The following is an 18288-nucleotide window of genomic DNA, read 5'->3' on the forward strand; positions in this document are numbered from 1 at the left end:
TATATATATATATAGATAAATAGATAGATAGCTGGGGTACCTAGGGCACAGTGCTGCATTTATCAATGTGGAGCTGAGAGCGAGTTTGTAAATCTGGTGAGAGCAAAGGATGTTGGAAATGGTGAGAGTGGAGCGCCACAGGAGGGGTGTGGGACAGGTGGCAGAGAAGGATTGGGGGGAGTGTTAACATGAGTGCAGACACACCCCTGAGTCACCAGGCAAGATCCTCCCCCACTTTTCCCAACTGTGATTCCCCTTCTCCCTGCCCCCTTCCCACCTTCAGTCCACAATAGAGACCCGTATCAGAATCAGGTTTATTATCGCTCACTTATGTCATGGAATTTGCTTTTTATTTGTTGCAGCAGTACAGTGCAATGCATAAAATTACTACAGTACTTCAGCACCCTGGTTATACTGTGTATGTGTGCCAAGGACTGCGATACAGTACTGTTCTCCAATCCCAAAGAATTATATCTCATTCTGAACTAACGTTTCTACTACAATTTTTAAAAAAAACATTCAACACTGGAAATCAGACTAAATCAGGAAATATTAAAACAAACAAATTATGGAGTAACAACTTACTAATCCTTAATTGTACCCCTCTACAATCACACACTTAAAGACATGTATATAAAGTTGAGAAAACAGCATATCCAGAATGCACTATTATTTTAGGAATTGCAATAACTAAACTGAAAATTGCATTTATCTACTCAAGAACAATGTTTCATCGGTGAAAGTGGGATCTTTCCTGAAAGTGCAACTGTAATTTTAGTATTTCCATTTGATAATTTAATTAAAATAGCAAAATTCTGCTCACCAAAAATACATTCTAAATATAATATATGTTTGCACTTGAACAGGGAGTTTTTTAAACTCTTAAATGTAATTATTCAGAAGCACTATTCAGCAGGTGCAGTGAACTGATGCTGCTGTTTTTGAACCAGCTACACATTAAGCAGCAGTAATATAATTTGCATGCATTTAAAATGCTTACTTTTTCCCGTTTCTTCTTACTCAGCCTAAAAATGTTGAAGAAGCCTTTGTTTTCCTTCTCCAGATTTGAATTTCCTGAAACCAGCGGCTGTTCTGAAAACAGTAGTTTAAAAATGAAGTAAATACTAATTGTCTTTTTTCATTTGAAGTTCTGGCACAGTAATGTAGTGGTTAGCATTAATCTTTACAGCACAGGTGACCTGGGTCCATTTTTGGAATTTGTTTGTTCTCCCCATGACTGCGTGGGCTTGCGCGAGTGCTCCGGTTTCCTCTGACAGTCCAACGATCCACTAGTTGGTAAGTTAATTGGTCATTGTAAATTACCCTGTAATTCGGTTTGGTTTAAATTGGGTGATTGTTGGGAAGGGAGAGATGGATGGATGGATGGAGGGTTGGACATGTATCATGGTCTATGATTATTGTGATATAGTGCTCTGTGTATATTTTGAACAAGCATCTTTACACTAATTAACATTCTCTAAATGTTAACTAAATGTTCCCTTCATTTTCTTAAATTAATAAAAGCTTCAAGCACCGCAAAAAAAAATGTACAACTGCACTGAAGATAACCAAGCTTAAAAGTACTGCTACACATTCCTTTACTTACAGATTACAAAGGTAGGTGCAAATACTAACAAACTGGTGTGTGACAAACGGGGGAGTGGAGTGAAATAAAGCCAGCTACTGGCATAGCAAAAAATATAAGACAAAGAGAAAGAGGAACAAGTAAGAAACACATAGACAAAGTGCAACTTAATACTAAAGAAAATCCAAAAAAAACTTTAAAAACCATGGACTGTACAATTTCATGGATTAATGGCCAAAAATTTCATTACCTTGCTGATGGGATCCACCTTGAAAATCAGGCTGGGGATGTTCTAAAGAATGTGAAAGAGAGAATTTTAATTACTAGGATCTAACATCTAGGAGTGTTATGGCTCGCATATTAAATGCTCATAGAAAGAACTAACTTTTGCCCTTTAGCAATAATCAATCAAATAAGCCAAGTACTACTTGCTGACAACACTGAACCCGACTTCTGAACTAATTCTCTGTCCCTAATAGTCGAATCTCGCTGACTCAGCTTTCTAATCTTGCCGCTAATTCTGTATCTCTGCTTGGGTGACTACAAGTATATTCGTGTTCACTTCACTTTGTTCAGTGCAATAACTGATCCCCCTTACGTTCTGAGCCCATTTACTCCCACTCACGGACTGATCACATCAGCTGTCTCTGCTCACAGCCAAACCCCTCCCCACTGTTGTTGTTCCTTTCTGTGCCTTGTGGCGTATCAGGTGGCATTTTTACCATTTCTGTACCATTTTTGACTTTTTTACTCAATGTTCAACCCAGCACGGATGGAAAGTGTGCAAGGGATCAGCTGGATTCGAACCTGGGACCTTTCACCTTGAAGTCTGGTGCTGAGGCCACTACACCACAGCCAGCTTAAACCCACCCCATTGGTCACTGGAATTCTCATCCATGCTTTTGCCCCCTTCAATATCAATTATTTTCACACACTCCTAGCTGACTTTCCACTTTGCTTCATAAATTCAGCCCAAAAACTTTCCTTTCTGCACACATCCTTGACCACATATTATTGGCTTAGCATCTCCAAAGCTGTGAATGTAAACTGTTCATCCCTTAGTGCATGTCATTCAGTGGTATTGCCTATCCACACTTATAACCTCTTTTATTGCCTTAAAATGTACTTCAATGGTGGCAGAATCTTCTGGAGTCCATCTTATTAAATTCCACTGTAAATCTCTCTCCCTGTAAACATCTTTAAGACTAATTTATTTGGCCAATCCTTTGATTCTCCCCTCTTAATACTTTATTCCTTCTCTTAGCATCTTTTAAGAGCTGTAATTCAGCTTTACTTTCATGCAAGAAAAAAACTGTTACATCAATCAGACTAACATTTGGTATTAACATTGAGTGGCACAGTAATGTAGTGGTTAACAGTACAGGTGACTGGGTTCAATTCCTGCCGCTGCCTGTAAGGAGTTCAGACTTTTTCACCATAGCCTCATGTGTTTCATCTGGGTTCTCTGATTTCCTCCCACAGTCCAAAGAAATTCTAGGTGGTAGTTTAATTGGTCATTGCAAGTTGTTCCTTCATTGTGCTAAAACTAAATTGGGAGTTGATACATGCTGCAGTTCGAAGGGTCGGAATGACCTTCTCCATGTGATGGGTGGATGGGTGGGTGGATGGATTGATGGGTGGATGGGTGGGTGGATGGACTGATGGGTGGAAGGAAGGGTGAAAGGACGGGTGGGTGGATGGATGGATGGACGGATTGATGGGTGGGGATGGATGGGTGGAAGGAAGGGTGGAAGGACGGGTGGGTGGACGGATGGATGGATGGATTGATGGGTGGGGATGGATGGGTGGAAGGAAGGGTGGAAGGACGGGTGGGTGGACGGATGGATGGACGGATGGATGGACGGATTGATGGGTGGGGATGGATGGGTGGAAGGAAGGGTGGAAGGACGGGTGGGTGGACGGATGGATGGATGGATTGATGGGTGGGGATGGATGGGTGGAAGGAAGGGTGGAAGGACGGATGGGTGGAAGGAAGGGTGGGTGGAAGGAAGGGTGGATGGAAGGGTGGGTGGAAGGAAGGGTGGGTGGGTGGGTGGACGGATGGGTGGATGGATGGGTGGACGGATGGATTGACGGATGGATGGATTGATGGGTGGAAGGAAGGGTGGAAGGACGGATGGGTGGACGGAAGGGTGGATGGATGGGTGGGTGGGTGGGTGGATGGATGGGTGCATGGATGGGTAGGTAGATGAAGGGAGGGAGGGATAACATTGAACGTTTGCAGAATGGGAACTGCATTTTTCTGAAGAACTTTGTCAATAAACAAATTTTTTAACTGCTCTATTAATATTGCTATGTTTCTAGTTTATACAAAAACAATCAAAGCCATACATTTTTTGTGTTATCACATCAACTGCCTACTGCCAGGTACATACCTACGCTGGTATCCACCGCGCACACTTCTCGCAGAGCAAGTTCATTGAGAGTTTTTGTCAAATCATACGGTTCCAAATGTTCAAAGTCTTTCACTAAAATAGTGCTGCCTGGATCAAATTCACACTTATTGCTGATAACAGGAATCAGTTCTTGAAGGGGAACAAATGGACTAACTCGTACGATGGTTTTCTGTGTTTTCCTGTAGTTTATCACCACTCGCACTGTTTGCTGAAAATATGAACAAAAATAAATGTACACAGGAGTATGACGCTGGAATAATGATGCACTGATTTAAAATACTAAAATCACCACCTCACCAATACGTAAATTTGGGAATCAGACAACATAAAATCAATTTGTTTAGACGAGTGGTTTCCAACCTGGGGTCCACACATGTTTAGGTTAACGATAGGGGTCCACGGCATAGAAAAGGTTGGGAACTTCTGGTTTAGACAGTCTTTTCTCCCTTACCTCACAAATGTAAGAAAAATGCCCAAGACTTCCTCAAAATAGCTCATTAAATATAGCAGGATTGAGGAGCTGAACATCAATCGCAGTTAGCATTCCTTGTGAATAAGACAGATCGAGACAAGGTTCAATGCCAGGTTTTCCTGGCAAAGAAAGCACTTGCAATGCCGTGAACACCTCACCGTGCCAATAAGCCGCCAGAATGAAGGGAAACTGCACTATCTTATCATCATTACCTTGTGCAGGTCAACTACGTACTTGCCTTAAGGTATTCCCACCAAATAAAGCAATGCAAGAACAGAGAGGTTGCTGAAGAGATAATGGAAGCATTGGGCATGATCTTTCAAGAATCACTTGGATTCTGGCATGGTTCCAGAGGACAGGAAAATAGCAAATGTCACTCCATTCTTTAAGAAGGGAGGAAGTCAAAAGATTAATTATAGCTTAGCTAACCAAACCCCAGTGGTTGGGAAAGTGCAGGAATCTATTATTAAGAATGAGGTTTCGGGATACTTGGAGACCGATGATAAAATCAGTCAAACTAAGCATGGTTTCTGTAAAGCAAAATCTTATCTCACAAATCTGTTAAGAGTTCTCAAGGAAGTAACAAGCAGGGTGGATAAAGGAGAGGTAGTGGATGTCATCTACCTGGATTTTCAGAAGGCATTTGATAAGGTGCTACACATGAGGCTGCTTAACAAGATAAAATCCTATGGTGTTACAGGAAAGACACCTGCATGGATAGCGGAATGGCTGACAGGCAGGAGGCAGTGAGTGGGGATAAAGGGGGCCTTTTCTGGTTGGTTGCCAGTGACTAGTAGAGTTCCTCAGGGGTTAGTGGGCCCGCTACTTTTCACATTGTTTGTCAAATGATTTAAATAGAGGAACTGATGGCTTTGTGGCAAAGTTTGAGGATTATACGAAGAAAGATGAAGCAGCAGGTAATGCTGAGGAAGCAATGTGATTGCAACAGGATTTAGACAAATTGGAAGAATGGGTAAAAAAAATGGCAGATGGAATACAGTGTTGGAAAATGTATGATAAAGCATTTTGGTAAAAGGAACAACAGTGCAGATTATTATTTAATTGGGGAGAAAGTAGAAACATCGAAGTTACACAGGGACTTAGGTAGGAGTCCTTGTGCAAGACTCCCAGAAGATTAATTGACAGGTTGAGTCTGTGGTAAAGAAGGCAAATGCAATGTTGGCATTTATTTCATGGGGAATAGAATATAAAAGCAAGGAGATAATGCTGAGGCTTTATAAGATACTAGTCAGGCCGCACTTGGGAGTATCATCAACTGTTTTGAGCCCAATATCTCAGAAAGGATGTATTGTCATTGGAGAGAGTCCAGAGGAGGTTAACAAGGATGACTCCGGGAATGAAGGAGTTAACATATAAGGAGCATTTGGCAGCTTTGGGCCTGTACTCACTGGAATTTAGAAGATTGCAGGGGGATCTCATTGAAACCTACCGAATGATGAAAGGACTGGATAAGGTAGATGTCTGCTATAGTGAGAGTATCCAGAACTAGAGGGCACAGCCTCAAAATTGAGGGGCAACCTTTTAGAGCAGAGGTAAGGAGGAAGTTTTTTAAGCCAGTGAGTAGTGAATCTGTGGAATGCTCTGCCACAGGCTGTGGTGCAGGCCAAGTCTGTGGGTATATTTAAAGTGGAAGCTGATAGTTTCCTGATTGGTCAGGGCATCAAAGGCAGCTGTATGGGGTTGAGTGGGATCAGGGATCAGCCATGATGGAATGGTGGAGCAGACTCGATGGGTTGAATGGCCTAATTCTGTTCCTATGTCTTCTGGTCTATGGAAACAAGGGGGAGGAGTCTCTCTAAAGGTGGTCATATAAATAATTAGAGAACAATCACTTCCAGGAGTTGTAAGGACTAAGCCCAAACATTCTGAACTCCCTCAACAGGACTCTTCCTACCAGAAAAAGAAGGTAAGATGTTAGTATAACAGGTAGCTATGATAGCAGTTCTTCATATGAAATAAACCATGCCCTCATGCAGAGGGCTTGGGGTATTTAGGAATAGGCTAATAAATGGGCAAGTAGATTTCACACCACACAAGCAACTGGCACTGAATGTCCAGTACGGAGTCACCTAACTACATATCCTTTACTTCTAGCAACGTCACCATTGCCCATTTTCCCATGATAGTGGCAAACTAATGATTAGTTGTACTACCCATACAGAAAAGATAGCTACAAAGGCAGGTTAGAGGTTGCCAAATAAGTCACTTTCTCAAAGATTTTCCAAGAAGTACAGGAAGTCAGGATTGAGGTAGAATACTATCCACTTCCAGAGACAATAACAGCTCCAAAACTTCAGCTCAATAACATTCAGGGCAAAACAACCACACTGAAACTCACTAATTGGCACTGCATCCACCACACTAAATATTCCTTCCTTCCACCAGAGGTGGACTATAGCTACCGTGTGCACCATCTGCAAACTGAACTAAGGCACCTGGTCAGCCATCTCCTAACCAGGGACCTCCACCACATTGAAGGAGATACAACATATGCGATTAAATGACTTATAAAGTTTATAGTTTGATGGATGCAAGCTTATTGCAACTTAAGTTCTCAGTAGACTGGAACATTACAACAAGCAGCCAAATATCTCTGGTGTTTTTAGATTACAAAAATTCCTGGATGATGTATTTCATACCAATAATCAGAGCTGATACTGGTAAGGTGCTAGGGGTTACACCTCCAGTAATCGCTATATAATGCTCTACAATATCCTAAGTACAACTTGGTCCAGTGCTCTTTCCACTTTGGATATAACAAATCACGGATTTTGTAAAAAGGACCATGTGAAATAAGAAAAACTTCCTTTCTGCTTTGGAAGTTCCAGTGGCTGGGAAGAAATCTGTATATAGAAAAAAAACCTGAAGCAATCCTATCCTTAGTGCACAAAATTCAAAAGTAAAATACTATAAATGCTTAAACATTAAATTAAAATGGGAAAATACTTGGCAGCTCATATTTTCTATTTCAATTCAATAGCTTTTAATTAAAACAGAGTTTCTGACCATTATTAATGTGTCATAAATACATTTATATCTTGTCAAAGTGGTGTCATGCATCAATTTTACACATCAGCCAGTTTAACCAACCTCAGGTACCACTGAAGTGTGTTTCTTTTTTTCTTCCACATTTTTCTCCTTCAGAATAACTTTCTCAACTTCCAATGTGCCTATCAGCATGCTGGGTTTGAATAGGATTTGACTCTTCTCTTTTCCCACCAATTCAATGGTGTGACTTGATGGATTTAAGTGATATTTGCCACAAAGGAAAATCAACAAATCCCTCATAGGTTTGCTAGAAAAAAAAGATGTTTTTCCAGGTTAAAAATCGTGATTATAAACTGCAAAACAAAAGATTGACAAACTAATTGCTCAATTTTACAACAATAACAATCAAATATATTGATAGTCATCCTTTAATATTGATCCGAAATGATATGAGAATGGACAGGCTATTAAATATGAGTCCACACAGAGAAGGATACCAAGCAATGGAGCGTTAGTGTAGTGGTTAGCACACGGCTTTACAGTAGCAGTGACCGAGGTTTAATTCCTGCCGCTGCCTGTGAGGAGATTGTACATTCTGCCCATGATCCCGTGGGTTTCCTTTAATTTACTTTACCTTACTTTAATTTATTGTCACTAAACAACTGATACTAGAGCGTACAATCATCACAGTGATATTTGTTTCTGCGCTTCGCGCTCCCTGGAGTACAAATCTAAATAAATATAAAAAATTTAAATTATAAATCATAATTAGAAAATGGAAAAGGGAAAGTAAGGGAAAGTAAGGTAGTACTTCCTCCTGCAGTCCAAAGACGTACCAGTTGGCAGGTTAATTGGTCATTGTACATTGTCCTGTGATTAGGCTCAGATGAAATCAGGGGATGGCTAGGCACCCAGAAAGGGTCTATTCCATGCTGTATCGCAATAAATAAATAATCTAATAATCTATAATCTAATCTACACCAAACCTGAACAAAAAGCTCAAACACGAGACTGTTAGTAAGCTAACAAAGGTGATAAATCGCAAAATAATGAGCATTCAGGGTGAAGGCATTTTATCACTGATTAATTTATTTTGTGTGTGTTGCTTGAATTTCCAGCATCTGCAGATTTTCTCTTGTTTGTTGATTGATTCATGATGAGTCAGGGCATGAAGAGATACAGGGAGAAGGCCGGAGATTGGGGTTGAGAGGGGAAATGAATCTGACATGATAAAATAGCGAAGCTGACTCAATGGGCCAAATGGCCTAATTCTGCTCCTATATCTCATGGTCTTATGAGCTTATTTCACTCCATCCCCAAACCCCCCTGCCTGAGAAGGGAAAAACTCTGAAGTAAGCTTCAGGCTACCAAGGCAAATGATGCTTACAATTTCTGTAAGTGAAATGAATACGTACATTTCTAGCCAATGCAGAAGCAGTGTTATGTGAAAGGTGTGTGCAAAGCAATTCAAGTCATAAGTAATATGATGTAACACACACAGAATGCTGGACAAACTCAGCAGGTCAGGCAGCATCTACGAAAACAAACAAGCAATCAACGTTTCAGGCCGAGACTCTTCTTCAGGACTGAGAAGGAAGGGGGAGAACATCAGAATAAAAAGGTGGGGGGATGGGAAGGAGGCTAGGTAGAAGGTGAGAGGTGAAGCCAGGTGGGTGGAAAGATCAAGGGCTGGAGAAGAAAGAGCCTGTTAGGAAAGGAGAGTGGACCATAGGAGAAAGGGAAAGAGGAAGGGATTCGGGGAGGTGATAGGCAGGTGAGAAGAGGTAAAAGGCGAGAGTGGGGAGTAGAAGAGTAGAGAGGGGGAGGGATTTTTTTTTAAGCAGAAAGAGGAATTGATATTCATGTAATCAGGTTGAAGGTCATGGACTGACTTGTCAGAACGGGAATGGGAATCAGAATTAAAACATTTGGCCACTGGGAAGCTCCATTTTAGGCAGAAGGAACAGAAGTGCTCGATGAAGCGGCCCCCCAGTTTATGACGGGTCTCACCAATGTAGAGGAGACCACATCGAGAACACCTGACAACAGGAAGTATGATATCTGGGATTAGTTTTAATCGCTTTGGACTGCCGCTGGGCTAAGATGATGTTAGAAGGGAACTTGTTATACATTCTTTATAATGGTGTTAGAACTTTTATCTTGCTTTTATTTCCTCTATTCCATCTACACCATGCATAAAGCATTAACATTAAATGGAACAAAATGCCTGAAGGTTTTGTTGTCTAATATTTCTTTTTCATCCGCATTTCATCAATACATGGAATGATTGAGACAAGGATAATTTTCTTTCAAAGGATATAATTTCTTTGAAAAATTCTTAAAAGCAATGAAACTTTTGTACAAGTCCACAAAACAGTTTCAGACCACGGATAATCAGGGTCGGTACAAATAAATCGAAAGACAAAGCAGAGGCAAAATTTGTTTTGAAGCTTAATGTTAAATAGGCAAGGATAGTTTGATCACATGCTGGAATTAATAGTTTATTGTTCATCTTTTAAAAACAAATTATATCCACAGTTGACAAAGGGTAACCAGCAAAAAGGATGAATAAATCATATCTAGAACAGAAGCATACAGAGCAAAATTAGAGACCACAGTAAACCTCCGAACGCAGTGAAACATAATTACTGACTGTCAGGTCTTTCACATACATAAAAAGGAGGAGCTTAATTAGAGAAGGATTTTAGGAGACAATGGTGCCTAACGGCAACTCCTTTGCTTGCATCTTCGAAAATGGCTTTATTTCTCTTATTTTTCCCTTTGAAAACCCTGACCTGGAGATACACGCTGAATTCAGTTCTTTGCGGGAATGGGACATGCTCTCGGGGTCTCACGACTGGCCATTGCTCGATATATCAAGGATGCGGCCCAGAAGATTAGCTCGCCTTCGCAGTTGCGGGATTTCGTGGCTTTGGAGGCAGGCGGACTCGAGGTCGGTGCCTCTGCAGGAAATTGATGTGTCGTGGGAGACGGAAGATCTCTGGCTGTGTGCCCAGAGACCTGAGTTCTTTGGGCACAGAGCTCAGAAAACGTGATGCAACTGACTTTAACATCGTAAATCAGCGAGTTGTTTGTTATGTCTCCCGTCTCACTGTGAAACGGAGACACCTCTTTTTCCCTTATTAGTGGGGGGGGGGGAGCAGGGAGGGAGGGAGGAAGAGGGAGAGAGAGACTGAGACTGTGGTACGTCCAGTTACCAGGTGAACAAGTAGTTTTTGGGGTACTGCAAGTCTGTGTCTTTATTGACGCTTCGCTGCACGCTTGGCAGGGACGCCAGTACTTTTTTTTGCTGGTGGGGGGGGATCATTGCTTTGTTGCTGCGGGGGGGGGCTTTGGGGTTCTAACATTTAACTGTCATTCATTCTTTGGGGCACTTCTCTGTTTTCATGGATGGTTGCGAAGAAGAAGCATTTCAGGATGTACCGTAGATTCCGGACTACAGAGCGCACCTGATTAAAAGCCGCTGGCTCTAATTTTAGAAATAAAATCAATTTTTTAATTGTAAAGGCCGCACCGGATTTTAGGCCGCACCGGATTTTCGGCCGCAGGTGTCCCACGTTGTAATATGAGATATTTACACAGAAAGATATTACATGTGAGGATTTTTTTAACTTTTAATTAAATCCATATGGTAACAAAAACAAATACATATTGCAAATGCTTTTTTTCGAACCGGGCCCGTAACGCGGCTACTTTTAAATATACGTTGCGTATACTTCTTTACTGAACAACATTCCAATATCTCCTAACGACTGGTAAAAAATATATATACTGCAGCCTACCAGGAAAAGTTATTGATGGCCTTTAACTTAAAAGCAGCGTTCGCTCAGATCCAAAGCCGCTCGCGTAATGCGCTCCCTCCCTCCGTCCCGTTTCATCGCAAACCGGCATTTTCCCACAAGACACCGCGAAACCGGGTGTGACGTCATAGCATCCCGCGATGTAGTACAGAAAACAAATATAGTTAAAACTCTTCTAACTTTAACTAGAAAATGAATTACTAAGCAAAAATATTATAAACTAAGTAACTGCCATAAGGCAGCACAATGCTTCGAGTGTTTTCCATGTTGATGAGGGTGAGTACAAATGACTGATTTACAATAATTTAATTGTGAAAGTGCGCTTGATTTATCGTACAATTTCATTGGACCTCTGTGAACTACTCATCAATTTTATTGGTCTACTGTTATGAGGCAAAATGTTTACGAGGCGGCATGAAAAAAAACCATGTATTAGCCGCTCCGTATTAAAGGCCGCAAAGTTCAAAGCTGTTCAAAATGTGGGAAAAAAGTAGCGGCTTAAAATCCGGAATCTACGGTATATTGTATACAGTTCTCTGACATTATATGTACCTTGTACATGTACATTAATGTACATTATATGTATTATGTACATTATAATGTACATCAGTGGTGGGAAAGATGCTGGAGTCAATTATAAAAGAAGAAATTACGACACATTTGGATAGCAGTAGAAGGATCAGTCCGAGTCAGCATGGATTTATGAAGGGAAAATCATGCTTGACTAATCTTCTGGAGTTTTTTGAGGATGCAACTATGAAAATGGACAAGGGAGAGCCAGTGGATGTAGTGTACCTGGACTTCCAGAAAGCTTTTGATAAAGTCCCACATAGGAGATTAGTGGGCAAAATTAGGGCACATGATATTAGGGGCAGAGTACTGACATGGATTGAAAATTGGCTGGCTGACAGGAAACAAAGAGTAGTGATTAACGGGTCCCTTTCGGAATGGCAGGCTGTGACCAGTGGGGTACCGCGAGGTTCGGTGCTGGGACCGCAGCTGTTTACAATATACATTAATGATTTAGATGAAGGGTTTAAGAGTAACATTAGCAAATTTGCCGATGACTATTGTCTTTGAAAACTTTGAAATGTTTTATTTCCAAACTTGAACTAATTGTAGCTGGAGCTCAAAAATCTTCTTAATGTTCTATCTGGAACATGTCAAATTGTTCCACATTGCAGGGTCAGGTACCTTTAAAGCATAAGCTCATCAATTCAGAATACAAAATTAGCAATTTCAGACCACTTCTCTTGGCTCTCAGCAAAGAACTCATATGGGGTTTGGAAGTTAAGAAACTGATATTATTGTACTTCTGCTGGGAGCTGGGTTTAGAGTATGGCACTGAAGTATATTAACTATAATCTTTGTACTGATAAATCCCATGCTAAACACAAAACATATAATAGTGTCGGCTACCTTTTTGCTCTGTACAACCTCTTTGTCAGAGAAATATTTTGCAAAGTTAAATTCGTATGTTTCTCTGCATAATACCTTCACAGTAAACTGTTGATCAACACACAAATAAGATTAATTAATGCCACACACACACACACACAAAATGCTGGAGAAATTTAGCAGGTCAGGCAGCATTTATGGAAATGAATAAACAGTAGACGTTTTGGGCTGAAACTCTTCGTGGTCAGAAACGTGACTGTTTATTCATTTCCATCGATGCTGCCCGACTTGCTGAGTTCCTCCAGCATTTTGTGTGTGTTGCTCTGGATTTCCAGTCTCTGTGCAATCTCTTGAGTTAATGAGATTAATTAGGTAGCTCTTGTAAAACAGAGGAATGTTGTGATAAGTTAAATGGCTTCTCCTGTGACAGCCAACCTATACAATTTATAATCAGAAGACAAAATAATTCCTATCCCATTCATTTATTAACATTAACATTGCCTTAATGTAATATTTCAAGAAACTATAAAGACAGGATTTAAAGTGAACAGTAAGTTTTATCCATGAGCAGAAAGCAGTACCTCACATGAATGGAATTCTCGTCACCTGTACATGCAGTGGTTAGAACATTGAACATTGAAGAGTACAACACAGGAACAGGCCCTATGGCCCACAGTGTCGTGTCAAACCAGCTAAAAAGCAAATCAAAAACATCCAAACACTAATTCCCCCTACCTACACTATGTCCATATCCCTCCATCCACCTTAGATCCATATGCTTATCCAAATGTAACTTAAAAGCCTCTAAATGTACAGTATTTGCCTCTACCACCATATCAGGCACGGCATTCCAGGCATCCACCACTCCCTGAGTAAAACCTTACCCCTCACTCCCCCGTTGAACCGACCCCCATCTCACCTTCAATGCATGCCCTCTGGTATTAGACATTTCAAATTCAGGAAACAGATACTCTTTGTCCACTCAATCTATGACTCTCATAATCTTATAAACCTCTGTCAGATCTCCCGTCAGCTCCTACGCTTCAGAGGAAACTACCTAAGTTTACTCAGCCTCTAGTGATAGCAGTTGCCCTCTAAACCAGGCAGCATCCTGGTTTACCTCTTCTGCACCCTCTCCAAAGCCTCAAAGTCCTTCCTATAGTGGGTTGACCAGAACTGTACACAATATTCCAGATGTGGTCCAACCAGACTTCTATAAGGTTGCAAAATAACCCCCTGACTTTTGAACTCAACGCCTCAACGAATGAAACTAGTTCAGAAATACCAACTCTAAATTCAGATCCATTTATCTTGTCAGTCAAAATTACTACTTGATGCCCCTAAAAATTACAAATAGCAATGTTGAATTATACTACTTTTATATTCAGTGGATTATATGGGGGGGGGATAACTTCATCATTGAAATGTTCCCACAACCTATTGAGTCACTTTCATCTCCTGTTCTCAATATTTATTGCTTATTTATTGTGATTATTTCTTTTTCTACTAGCACATTTGTTGTCTTTGGCACACTGGCTGAATGCCCAAGTTGAGGTGGTCTTTCACTGATTCTGTTATGATTATTATTTCATTATGGATTTATTGAGTATGCCTGCAAAAGATTGAATCTCAGGGCTGTTTAAGGTGACATAAATGTACTTTGATAATAAATTTACTTTGAACCTTACATTGTGTATTTTGGTGATGGTGAAAATGAGAGTGAGAGTTTGATGGATTTTTCCTTCGGGATGGTTCGTATTAAAGGGCTGTTCCCATAGCAGTAACGTGAACAGGTCAGTTTTGATCTCCTACCGGAATTGCTGGCTGGTAACCTGCTTGATAAATTCTCTCTATACTGGGACATTCTTGCATCCAACAACCATTCCTTCTTAACTGCTGTTGGCTCATTGTCATCAGAATTTTTTTCATTACTTACTTCAATTGTATATGGATTTAACAGCAGAATGACTCTATGGATAAGAACATATGAGAATAAGCTAATCGTCCTTGAGTACCTGGTCAGTGAGATCAGTTACAATCTCTCTTTTCTTTACTGACCCCACAGCCTTGCTTCCCTTAAGATACAAGAAGCTACTAATCTCAGTAATGCACGTACTCAGTGACTGAGCTGACACGATGCTCTTGGGTAGAGGATTCCAAAGATTAACTACCAATGGGTGAAGATTTTTTTTGTTACCTGACTTTTATGAATGGCCATTCCCTTGTTTAGACCGTGCCCCCTAAGAAGACACCTAAACAATTGAAAACTTTCTAATTAGACTATTGTGCAAAAGTCTTACCACCCTACATTTTTAATATGCTTTTAGATGGTATGGCCCGATCTTAACAGCATTGGGGCTGCCTGGGATTACCTGGAGAGACAGACACAAGTGTGACAGCCAAAGTCTGCAGAAGAACTCGTGAAGTTCTCCAAGGTGCTTGGAACAACCTACCAGCTGATTTTCTTATAAAACCGCATGATAGTGCACCTAAGCGAACTGATGCAGTTATAAAGGCAAAGGGTGGTCACACCAAATACTGATTTGATTTAGTGTTTTACAGTTCACTGCTCCTTATGGTAATTTGTTTTTGATATTTAGAAACTCTTCAATTTATTACTTTTGAAAGGATCTTTGCTTTACAGAATTTTTTACATGAGCCGAAGACTTTCATACAGTACTGCACATCATTAAAGAATTGTAGTTTGAGAGATCCACTTCTCACAATCTCATTTAGGAACAGTTATCTTAACATCACTTCATACAACAAATTCATCAATCTAAGTAATGGTGCAAGTAATCTTCACCAAGCTCCACTCTGCTGCAGGCACATTCCTTCTTAAGTGGGGAGGAACGACACTTTGACAGCGCTCGAGTTAACTGGACACTGGCGATAGACGCCAATACCATTTGTCATTCTAAACTCTTACAAGCTAACTCTGAATGATTTGTGCGCCTAGGATCCTCCGAGCATTTAAAAGAAATATTCTGATGCTCTACTTTTTTGCACCCCGAATAAACTGAATCAGGATCAGATTTAGTATCATCAGAATATGTCATGAAATTTGTTACCTTAGCAGCAGCAGCAGCACAATGCAATACATGACAATATAAAAAATAAATAAATCTATTCCAATATGTATATTAAATAGTTAATTAAAAATAGTGCAAATACAGAAAAACGAGGTACCGTTCATGGGTTCACAGCCCATTCAGAAATTGGATGGCACAGGGGAAGAAGCTGTTCCTGAACTGCTGAACGTATGCCTCCAGGCTCCTGTATCTCCTTCCTGACAATAACAATGAGAAGAGGGCATGTCCTGGGTGATGGGGGTCCTTAATGATAGATGCCACCTTTCTGAGGTATCAGTCCTTGGAGAGAAGTCCTTGCAATTGACTTACATTTTTTCATTGTGTTGTATCTGCCATATTTTTGCCCATTCACTTAGCCTATCCATATGCCTATGAAGCCACTCTGCACTAGTACAGTGATGGACAACTTTGCATTTTCAGCTAAATTGGATCTATATCACTTAGTCCTCTTATTAAAATTAATGATGCATACTGAACAGAAATGACACCATCTCCCTTCCCTGCTGAACTCCACAGATCTCAGCCACAAGCCCAAACATTATGTTATCCCTTCTTTATCCGCAATACATTATGAATATTATGCTGAAACATAATATTCTGTAATTTGTTTTTTTAAACAATTCAAAGTCCAGAATAAATTTATTATCAAAGTCTCTATGTGTCACGATATGCAACCATGAGATTCACTTTCTCATAGCATACTCAGTAAGACCATAAGATATAGGAGCATCTGGCTCATTAAGCCTGCTCCACCATTTCATCATGGCTGATTCAAATCTCTTCTCAGCCCCAGTCTCCTGCCTTCTCACTGTATCGCTGCATGCCTTGATCAATCAAGAATCCATCAAACTCTGCCTTAGAATTGGACTCCACAGCTACCTGTGGCAACGAATAAAATTCTTCCTTATCTCCGTTCTAAAAGGATGCCCCTCTATTCTGAGGCCATGTCCTCTGGACTTAGAATCTCCCACCATAGGAAACATCCTCTCTACATCCACTCTGTCAAGGCCTTTCACCATTGAGGTCACCCCTCATTCTTTCGAATTCTAGTGAGTACAGGCCCAGAGCCACCAAGCACCCTTCATATGACAAGCCATTCAATCCTGGAATCATTTTTGTGAACCTCCTTTGAATCCTCTTCGGATTCAGCACGTCCATTCTAAGATAAGGGACCCAAGAAGAAGAATAGCCCTTAACTCGGCAGTGGAGTTATCAGGGCACCGTCATGACGGTGTTTCCGTAGCAAGCTATTCTTGTTTTTACGAGATCGAGTTGCTAGCTTGATGCTCAACCCGACTTGGATTTGAACTCGCGAATCTTCGCTCCGGAGTCCGGCATTGATATTATTGTGCCATCAAGCGGGACAATGAGGGGCCCAAACCTGTCACAATTCCGCAAGTGAGGCCTCACCAGTGCTTTATTAAGTCTCAACGTTATATCTTGCTTTTATATTCTAATCTTCTCGAAATAAATGCTAACATCGTATTTGCCTTCGTCACCACAGCCTCAACCTGCAAATTAACCTTTAGGGAATCCTGCAGAAGAACTCCCAAGTCCCTTTGCACCTCAGTTTTTTGTATTTTCTCTCCATTTAGAAGATAGTCAACTCTTGGAAAGGGTATTGGAAAGGGTACAATTTACCAGGATCCTGCCAGGTTTAGAGAGTATGGATTATGATCAGAGATTAAGGAAGCTAGGGCTTTACTCTTTGGAGAGGAGGAAAATGAGAGGAGACATGATAGAGGTGTACAAGATAATAAGAGGAATAGACAGAGTGGACAGCCAGCGCCTCTGCCCCAGGGCACCACTGCTCAGTACAAGAGGACATGGCTTTAAGGTAAAGGGAAGGAAGTTCAAGGGGGATATTAGAGGAAGGTTTTTCACTCAGAGAGTGGTTGGCGCGTGGAATGCACTGCCTGAGTTAGTGGTGGAGGCAGATACACTAGTGAAGTTTAAGAAACTACTAGACAGGTATATGGAGGAATTTAAGGTGGGGGGTTATATGGGAGGCAGGGTTTGAGGGTCGGCACAACATTATGTTCTATGTTCTTCTACCAAAGTGCATACCATACAGTTCCAGACACTACATTCCATCTGCCATTTCTTTGCCCATTCACCTAATCTGTCTAAGTCCATCTGGAGCCTCTCTACTTCCTCAAAGCTACCTGCTCTCCCATCTACCTTCAATCATCTGCAAAACTTTTCAAAGCTATAAACTCCATTATCCAAATCATTGACATATAATATAAAAAGAATCAGTCTCGACACAGACCTCTGTGGAACACCACTAGTCACTGGCAGCCAGCCAGAAAATGTTCCCTTTATTCCCACTCTTTGCCTCCTGCCAATCAGTCACTGCTTCAGCCATTCTAGAGTCTTTCCTGTAAAACCGTGGGCTTCAGGTTCGGCTGAGTGTTAACACAAAGTACACTGCAGGTGCTGTGGTCAAATCAACACGTACAACAAGCTGGAGGACCTCAGCAGGTCGGGCAGC

General features: G+C 41.0%; 1 protein-coding gene across 2 annotated transcripts in view; it reads right to left on the reverse strand.

Annotated features, from left to right (window-relative positions):
- The window catches only part of cobll1b (cordon-bleu WH2 repeat protein-like 1b), a 170061-nt gene that overhangs the window by 42098 nt on the left and 109675 nt on the right, over positions 1 to 18288 (reverse strand). For both annotated transcript variants that reach the window (XM_073047431.1, XM_073047432.1), the window contains exons 3-6: positions 7586 to 7790; positions 3982 to 4210; positions 1836 to 1877; positions 1001 to 1092 (exon numbers count right to left, since the gene is read on the reverse strand). In XM_073047431.1, coding sequence (XP_072903532.1) covers positions 1001 to 1092; positions 1836 to 1877; positions 3982 to 4210; positions 7586 to 7790 — 568 coding nt within the window. The remainder of the gene's footprint in view (positions 1 to 1000; positions 1093 to 1835; positions 1878 to 3981; positions 4211 to 7585; positions 7791 to 18288) is intronic.

This window comes from Hemitrygon akajei, chromosome 5, assembly GCF_048418815.1.
Source record: "Hemitrygon akajei chromosome 5, sHemAka1.3, whole genome shotgun sequence".
Classification (NCBI taxonomy): Eukaryota; Metazoa; Chordata; class Chondrichthyes; order Myliobatiformes; family Dasyatidae; genus Hemitrygon; species Hemitrygon akajei.